This window comes from Haliotis asinina, chromosome 3 (assembly GCF_037392515.1).
Source record: "Haliotis asinina isolate JCU_RB_2024 chromosome 3, JCU_Hal_asi_v2, whole genome shotgun sequence".
NCBI classification, from domain to species: domain Eukaryota; kingdom Metazoa; phylum Mollusca; class Gastropoda; order Lepetellida; family Haliotidae; genus Haliotis; species Haliotis asinina.
In genome coordinates, this window is record NC_090282.1 from 22801389 (window position 1) to 22810895 (window position 9507).

At 41.3% G+C, this 9507-nt stretch overlaps 1 protein-coding gene across 2 annotated transcripts in view; it reads left to right on the top strand.

Annotated features, from left to right (window-relative positions):
* The window catches only part of LOC137277679 (TPR and ankyrin repeat-containing protein 1-like), a 55586-nt gene extending 46684 nt beyond the window's left edge, over positions 1-8902 (top strand). For both annotated transcript variants that reach the window (XM_067809551.1, XM_067809550.1), the window contains exons 22-26: positions 57-385; positions 2353-2517; positions 3865-4096; positions 4476-7396; positions 7682-8902. In XM_067809551.1, coding sequence (XP_067665652.1) covers positions 57-385; positions 2353-2517; positions 3865-4096; positions 4476-7396; positions 7682-8083 — 4049 coding nt within the window. In that variant the 3' untranslated portion in view covers positions 8084-8902. The remainder of the gene's footprint in view (positions 1-56; positions 386-2352; positions 2518-3864; positions 4097-4475; positions 7397-7681) is intronic.
* The last annotated feature ends 605 nt before the right edge of the window (positions 8903-9507 follow it).

A 9507-nucleotide genomic window follows, 5' to 3' on the forward strand; every position in this document is an offset into this window, starting at 1 on the left:
GATGTTTGTTTGATTTTAGCAATTAACAATCAATATTTTTAATTTAAATGTTGCAGCTGGTATGGAGGAGACAATGTTTGCAGAGAAGTCGACCTCCGAGGACTGGGTGAAACGTGGCGATGAGATGATGAGCCGGTGTCTGTACGAGGTGGCTGCCAAGTGCTACAGAATGGGGGACAATGAGACCAAGGAGAAGATAGCCAGGGCCCATAACCAAGCCTTGAAAGCTTCTAGGATGAAGGACAATCCCAAGAGGATGAAGGATGAGTTTGTTTATGCTGCAGAGAAGTTCCTGGAGAGTGGAAACGATAATAAGGCTGCCCTCTGTCTGCAGAATGCTCGGGAATATGAGCTTGCAGCTGCCTTATTTGAGAAATGTGGACAGGTATGCTGATTTCTTGCTCAGTATGTATTTATGTGTATGAAATATTATTACTATGTCTGGGGTTGGGGCAATTATGCTTGTCGTAAGAGGCGATTTAGGGGATCAGGTGGTCAGGCTTGCTGACTTGGTTGACACATGTCATTGGTTTCCAATTGCGCAGATCGATGCGCTGTTGATCACTGGATTGTCTGGTCCAGACTCAATTATTTACAGACCGCTGCCATATAGCTGGAATATTTCCTCAGTGTGACATAAAACTAAACTCATTCACTCACTCACTCTGGGGTTGGGTAGCCTACGCTAAACTTGCTTGCCTTGCTCATCACGCCAAAGACCGGAGTTTGATTTTCCACATGGGTAGTGTATGTGAAGCCCATTTCTGGTGTCCCTCCGCCTTGATATTGCTCTAAAAATATTGCTAAAACCATATTTACTCGCTATAAGTTATTTTGTCACCTGTAGTAGTAGGGAAGAAGACAGTATATAGTATACTACGCTTTTAATGAACATGTTTATTGTGAACTGGCAGATATTAGCAACTGTAGTACACATCTCAAATCTCTTCAGTATCTATACCTATGTAGAATTCAAGGAGTTGGAATTATATGTTGTTGAAGTGAGTATATGCTAGGTTTTCTGAGCTTTGGTTTGGTGTCTGGGGCATAACAAAGAGGCTGTCCAATATCTTTTGTTCACCCACTGGTGTGTTGACAATACAGTCATCAACTTGGACATGGAGGCCCAGTGAGCACCTGGCTAAAGCATCAGGCTAGTGATCCAGTAAGGTTGGGGTGTCAGGATCAAGTCCACCTGTGACCGGGAATGAAAACCTTGGAGTCAGCTTTGTGTGCAGACTCTTTCAGTGTTGTCACAGCCCCTAGTGTGCAGTACACAACCCTGTGCACTTAAAATGAACCCACAAATCCATTGGTATTTGCCCAAATTGTGGCCACATGAATGCATGCAAACACCCAGTTGTGCGTACAGCAACGTGCGGTAAACATGGACGAAGTTCTGCAACTTTGTGTTCCAGTCCACCCAGCTGTGAATGGCTACCTCGATAGGATGAGAGAACCACAATAAACTTGGTGTGTCTAGTGTCAGTAAGCGTTGTATACTCCCCAGGGAGTTGAGATTGATTATACGATGTGATGCTGAGATTGACATCCAGTGATCAAAGGAAACAAATACCAGCACCTTGAGCAAGGACTAGTTGCATGTTTATGTGGGCTATATAAATAAAATATCCTATCCTCATCATGTCATGAACCGTTTACTACTAAGGAATTTTTTAAAGTTGTGATTTTCCTGTTCAGTGGTAACAAATGAGACTAGGCCCTGGATGTTTATTTTTTTTGTTTATTTTTGTTTTTTATCCCTCCAGCATGAAATGTGGGGGGATATAGTCAATGCCTCGTCTGTCCATCCGTTCGTAACCATTTTGTTTCCGGAGCATAACTCAAAAAACGTTCAATATTTTTAGACCACACTTGATGGATAAAATAATCTGAACCTATGATTGTGCCTTTTTGCTATTTACAGATTTTTGGCATTTTTATTTTTGTTTTTGCTTTTCCATGGAACGTTATGGTTTTAGTCTGATGGTAGGGTGGGCTTCATTTCCGAAGCAAGACTAAAAAAACATGCAATATTATTCTGCAAAAATTGGTAGATATATCAGTCAGATTTCAAAGTGGTGCCTTTTGCTATGTACAGGTTTTTGTGGGGTATTATTTTCTCGGTTTCAATGGAAACATTTCGGACTTAGTCTCAAAATGGAGGGATGGGCTTCGTTTCCGGAGAACAACTTTAAAACCATTTCATATCTTTTAACAGATCTTGGCAGATGTATGAGACAGATCTTGAAGTGGTGCCTTTTGCTGTTTATTTAATTACTTGTTGTTGACAACCAGGTTTTGTATGGAGCGCTCTGCAATGTGCATTGTAGAATCTGTTTCCTATCCTAGTTGTTTGATGCTGCCAAGATGTTCCGAAGATGCAAGAAACACGTTGATGCAAGTCGATGTTATGAACAGCTGGGGAACTACCACAAAGCTATCGAGGTCCTTGACAATGAAGAGCTGTATGACCAAGCTATCGACTGCCTTGAGAGATACAAACTGGTTGTCAGTGTAAGTCATTTAATGTTTTGTGATTTACTCTTGTCAGGATTTAAAAAAGAACAGCTTAAGTATTGTTTACATAATTATTTAGTGCTTACATAACAGTACTCTCTTTCCCCAAGGCAGATGTCAGGGTAGCCTAGTGGTTAAAGGGCAAGTTTACACAAAAATTAACCTTTTTGTCTTCCACTTTGTCTTCATAAGAAATCAACCCGTGAAGGTCACGGGGTAGAATAGACCTTCAGCAACCCATGCTTGCCATAAAAGGCGACTATGTGTGGTATAAGAGGCGACTAACGGGATCGGGTGGTCAGGCTTGCTGACTTGGTTGGGACATGTCATCGGTTCCCAATTGGTTGTTCATGTTGTTGATCACTGGATTGTCTGGTCCACACTCGATTATTTACAGACCGCCGCCATATAGCTGGAATATTGCTGAGTGCAGCATAAAACTAAACTCACTCACTCACTCACTCACTCATAAGAAATCTTTATCATGCAGTTTTATAGCCAAAACAAAATAGATATCAGAAGTAATTAATCTATATCTTCTGTTATATTGATGCAATTTTCTACATTAACCGAGAGTTCTATGCCACAGTGACTACACCATGACTTACGTCCCTTGGAAATGATGTCGTTGGTGCCCAAATGATAAATGAATGACGTCGGAACACCTTATTAGATTCATTTCACGTGGGGCAGTTATACATGTGGTTCTTGTGTTTAGATGCACAAGCTACTGTATTAATCCACCTGGTGTCTAGCCATCAGCTGGCTATGTGACTGGTTCAACTCTGCTACATGATACAGAAAGTGTTACCAAGCAATCCACTCATTGCAAGTCAAATTTCATGGAAATTACATCGCTCGTAAAACTAGCCAGCCTTTACATAAATCACCATTCATTGTGTCTTGCATACTTTATCGTATGTCTCAATTTTAATGCCAAATTTCTCAAGGCATTTTTTCATTTTTCATTATAATGTGAAAACTAGCCCATGATCCCTGCCTTTCCCAAACCCTGCTTGTGTGGGTTATGCATTCATTTTAGGAGAGATCAATGTATATGTTGAAACATTCATAGTAAGTAATTAAAAATAATCCATATTGGTTCTGATAAGAAAATAAGTACTTTTTTCACGCACACTTGCCCTTTTAAGTGTAGACAAAGAACCTCATTTGATTCCCCACATGGGTACAATGTATACATTTCTAATTTCACCCACCATAATGTTGCTGGAATATTGCTAGAAACTTTACTCACTCTTTCCTGAAATAAAAGGTCATGTTTCACATGTATTTCATCAATTTGCAAACTGAACACTTAGATAGAATGAATCTTAAATACTATAGGAGCTGGAGAGGAAAGGGAATGAAGTCCCACGTGCACTCCTTCAAAACAAGCCAGGCATAAGCTTCACCGTAGCCAGACTCAGTTACAAGGCAGCCAACTTCTACCACAAGTACAAGAATGAAGCCAAGATGGTGGAGGCCCTAGAGCGCTTGCCAAGAGTTGCAGATCAGCTTGACTTCCTCACAAAGCGGGCCTATGTAGAACAAGCTGCAACAATACTTGTACAGGATGGTAGGCTCATTGCATCCAATTTAACTATATTTTGTTAGAAATTGTTTCATTCTTCTTTCTCCTTAATCCAAATTACTTCGTCAGCATGCTGCCAATTTCATGGAGAGATTAGATTTGTCCATCATTATCTACCACTGTCAAGATGGCTGGATAGTAACCTATTCAAGAAAAATGTCCAACTGAAATGTGTCACTAGTTTCTGTTGTTTTCTCAACTTGTTTCCCACCAGCTAACCAGAACCAAAAATGAGAAAAATCCATATACCTAAAGATAAAAACTTGGGCACTTGATCACAGAATATGTTGTGCACAACATTTCATTTTGAGCATTTGCACACTTCTCTCATTAATGTTTACTAATGGTTCTGAAACTTTTGTAGGGCAGACGACTGAAGCAGCACGTATGATGCTTCAGCATGGGAAGTTTGAGAAAGCCCTAGACTTTGCTCTGCAAGGAGATGACCAGGATGTTCTTGGGGACTGCCACTACGCCCAGGCCCTGGCTCTCATGTCTTCAAAGGAAGGATTTGACCAACAGAAGATATTGGAGCACCTAACCAGTGCCCGTGATGCATACATGTCGGTAGACAGATTTGACAGCGTTGGGACAACCTGTTTGGCTCTGGCCAGCTTGAAACTTGACCTAGAAACCGCAAAGAAAGCCTTTCAGTATTTCAAAAGCGTTAAACCATATGCTAACGAAGCTGGAATGCTGGAGTCACTGGATCTTGTTGTGCAGATGTCACTAATGGATGAAGCTTTTGCTGACATGCAGGATGTTGTCCGTGGAGTGGACTCATTGTTCAATGTGATGAAAGCTCTGTTGAAACCAACATCAAACGAGGAGAAGGCTAGATGTCAGCTGTATTTGCAGTTCTATGGGCTACATGAGAAGGATGTCAACACTCTTATTGTCTACCCAAAGCAGAAACCCAGATGTGTGAGGATTATTCCGGACTTCTATGCCAATAAGCAGGAGAAGAAACTGCCATCTGTTGAGAAAGAAAAGAAGAAGATATGTGTGATGCTCAGCTTTCACCTTGCAGATATGTTGAAGAACTGGATCAACTCAAGTCGAGATTCGCTCAGAAGCCATGTCTCTCAACGACTCCAGTGTAAGTCACACATGGAAGGAGAAGTGTGTCCCGACGAAGAATACTGCCCTTACCTACACACAGACTACAACAGAGGCTCGGCATTCAAAGCTCTTGATGCACTGCTTTGGGAAGTTAACCTAGACAGTATTCTTCAATCTGGAGCTCTTACCATTAAAGGAATCAAGATTACAGGTTTGGAGCCTGAAATGAAAAACCTGTACAAGCGAATCAACTCTTTGATCGATGAATCAACAAGATTTGATTCTTGCGAGAGGCTGTTGGACTTCTTGATCCCAGAATATCATCATTTGAGGAATCTCACTGAAAATGCTGTTGTGACCAGTCAACTGTTAAATCGGTTGTCGTTTGGAAAAGTGGGACCTCAGGTTCAAAGATTTCTAGAGCACTCTTGGAAATTTTCAGAAAAGACCTTTGTTGACACCTTAGAAAAAAGATCAAAAAGCACTGACTGGTTTGTGAGAGCAACACTCTTTTCATCACTGTTTAGGTTGAAGATGGATATTGAGAAGTACTGTCATCAGCTTGAAGATGATCTGATGAAACGTACTCCAAGATGGTTGGATAAACGCAGAAAGTATGCTCTCAAAGCTGATTTCCATCATCGTACTTTAACAGTAGTCTGTATGGGAAGACAATTCTTTGATGTGCATCGGTGGCTGCAAGACAGTCCAGTCAAGGCTATAATGGAATATGCAAAGTTTGTGAAACTTATGGGTGATCGGACCAGGCTTTCTGTATTCCCTAAGATGCCACTATTCCTGTTCTGGCAGGAGGTCTTTGTGAGTATTTCCTTCTTCTGCATTGCAAAACTCACCCCAGCAACCATGAAGTTTGTTCTCCCAGCAACCTATCTTGCTACCATCCCCTTAGTAAATGCTACTTTTGTAAAGGGTGACATCAGAATACAGGAGTTGGTTCATGGAATATATGACAGGAGAGACAACCTTCAAATTGTTAGGGATCGCTTTGTACAGATAGTAGGTGTGCTATGTGGGTCAAGAATGAATCTTTTAAGTATGATCTTCAAACCAAGAAAGGAAGGAGCAGACGTCCAATATCTTCAGGCAGAGCGACTGCTTGTCCTGGCATTAGTTTTACTGACCAATGTCGGGTCATTTGTTCCTGCTGACCTGGAATGCCAACTCATGTCTACCATCATGAAACTCAGTCTACCTGAAGATGCTCCTTGCAGACTGACGCAGTGCCTCCAAGCAGTGAAACGGTCAAGAGGTATTGCTGACATTGTGGCTGTTCTGAGGGACCTTCTGCTGCAGAGAGAGGATGAGTTCCTCCTGTCCTGTTACTGGAAGTGGGACAACCAGAGACGACAGGGAGCTCAGTTCCAACAAGTACGCAACCTGGATAGCTTCTCTATGGGGTTTCACAAGTTTGACCCAGAGAATATGGACTCTGGAAATGAGATGCCTCTGAACTTTGAAGAAGAAGAAGAAGAACTGGGCCTCACACCAGAGGAGGCACAGAGAAAACTTGAAGAGAATAAGCAATATCAGGAGAATCTTAGGAGGGATAAAGCAGCCAAGAAACTGCAGCGGTTCTTCAGGTGGCTGACCTTCAAAGATAGATTTGAATCTGGCAACTTTGTCAGGATGTGCGCATATCAAGAAGTAAAGGAAACCTTTGCTCCTTTTGAAGTGACTCAGAAGATGTGTGGAGTTTGTGGAACACCCTTCCAGACTGAAGAGCTTGCCCTGAAGGATCTGGAGGAGGAGATGACAGATGCAGAGGAGGCTACAGGAAGAAAAAGTCCAGACTCATTTTTGTCAATGAGCTTTGGAGGAAGGGGCATGTTGAGCCCAGGAAAATCTGTCACACCATTGGAGTCCCACAGGACAACGACTGAACACATCCAAAAGAAGTTCCAGTTTGAGGCATTCAGACGTTTATATGATGACTTCTTTGCCATGAAGGTCCCAGAGATGAGGAAGTTTATTGCTAGAACAAAGTTACGAGACCAGGACTTCACTGCAGAACACTACCCTGACCAGGCTCTTGAGGTGTCACGACTGACTTCACAAATGGATGAAGTGCTCAAAATTCTTAATGTCATTCTTCATAGCCGCAAATGGGATGAGACAGAAAAGCTGAGAGACAAAGTTGTGATTTTGTATCAGGATTACAAGATAGTTGGTCGAGAAATCAAGGAGAAATACAAAGAATATGTGGTAAGTAGAATTTCCCTCACATATTTAGTAATGAAAACATGTACTCATTGCAGGAAGTCAGTAGAACATACCTAATATCTATCAAAAGTTACCCATGTCAGCATATATTTGGGTTTATGGTATGTGCAGACACAAGTATTCAACAAGTATCGTTCTTGAGACGAAAGATGCTGCAGCAAAATCTCATGCAAGAAATTCTGTTTCTTAATTTTAGGCCACTTTTCAATCATTTTAAAATTTTGGAAACATTATTTGAATGACATTTTTTCTCTTACATTTATTTAGATGAAGCAGCAACAAGAAGTCCGAACCGAAACAAGAATAGTGAATCCCTCCCGAGAAGAGGAAGAAGAGAAGGAAGATTGGGACAAGGAAACTGAGGTTGTGGATGTTGTAGAAGAGCCAGTGCCCAGGAAGGAGTTCCGGCCAAGAGGCGGAGGTGGACAGGGACGATTCAGAGGCAGGGCACCGAAAAGGGAGGGAGGCAGGGGCAGAAGAGATACTAACAGAGACTTTGAACGAGGAGCTAGTCAAGGAAGAGATAGAAACGAGAAGGAAGGTCAAAAGAGAGACGGGAGGCATCGGCACTTCAGCAAAGGAGATCTTCCTCCTAGGTTTCAGAAGATGCAGCAGCAGAGGAAACTACATGAACAGTATCAGCAGAGAAGGCACCAGGTGCCCTACTGATACCTCCACGAGCAGACAACAGATGCAAACAATTGTGACACTGTTACAAGTTCTCTGGAAAAGGAACTAAGCAATTAGTGAATATATGTTTATCATTTTCTTGAAGAGAACATGCCTTGGCTTCTTACTGGAATTGGGATTATTTTTTTTTCACTCTTTACATGATCATATGTTGGGTGTTTTTTACATGACACTTTATGAAGCATTCCACAAACAAAATATATGTTGCTGAATAGAAGAAGAAGAATACGAAAAGGTGACACACTCTCGGTTTTCCAAATGCATGTGCTGCTCTTTGCAAGAAATTTCTACACTGTAGTAGAATATTTTGCCAACAAACCATGTCATTGACCTTAGAGATTTTCATCAAAGGTGCCTTTACACAAGTGATCAGGGAGATATGAGGTGAAGATAGATATATTGATATAAGTTTCTACAGGCAAGAAATCGTTTTGTCTCATGTGATGTTATTCTGCTGAATGTTTATGCTTGGTCAAAGGGTATGTATTTTCCTGTTTAAAAACCTACACTGTTTAGAGCAGTTAATTTAGTATGTGTAATTGATTGATAATTAGGTGGTGGCTGATCAATCCAAAGGTTTCTCCTGTATCTTGCACATAGTTGTTTCATTTAAGCAAAGTGGTCAACATATAAGCTTTCCATCACTGCAGCTTCTTCTTTAGAGGTGGGATTGTACTCGAGTATTCTTCAAAGCGATGTTACACCCAACTGACATGAGAATATCAAGGTTAATCTTTGAGAAATTCTCTTCAATACATAGTTTGTAAATATTGTTTATAAATGTGCCTTCTGAGATCATTTCAGCTTTGTGTTGTTATTTGAGGGGGTAAGACAAGGAAAGTTTTATGCTGTGTATTTTTGTTGGAACTACATGTTTTGTGATAGATCTGCCTTCAAGCTTTACTGATTCTGGACTAGAGTAGGTGCCCAGCAGATCTATGCAGATTGTAGCACGCTACATCAGTTGTGTGGTCATGCTTAATGGCTTGGTGGGTGGATGTATACTGATGGGATAGACAACAGGATCGCTTCTCACAATCATTAGATTGTCAAGTCCAAACTTTAATATTTACTGGCTGTCCATCATAATGTTGCTGAGTTGTGCATTAAGCAGCAAAGACTCTTTGAATCTTTCAAATAAATACTCGTCATTGAACATCAGTCAGTGTCCATCCAAGATGGAGAATGTTGATGTGCCCATGCTTGGTGTGAGTGAGTAGCTCAGAGTCTGTGTATCCATGTGAAGACTACAGTATTGCATCACAGTGGGCTAGTACATAGGGATTTGTCAGCTAGGTCAATAATTCACACACTCGAGCATGTGTCGCTCTGCTATGTTATTTTGCGTGCGCAGTCTGTGCTGTAGAAAACTGTTTCTCATCACGTGCCTCTTTAAGTATGAC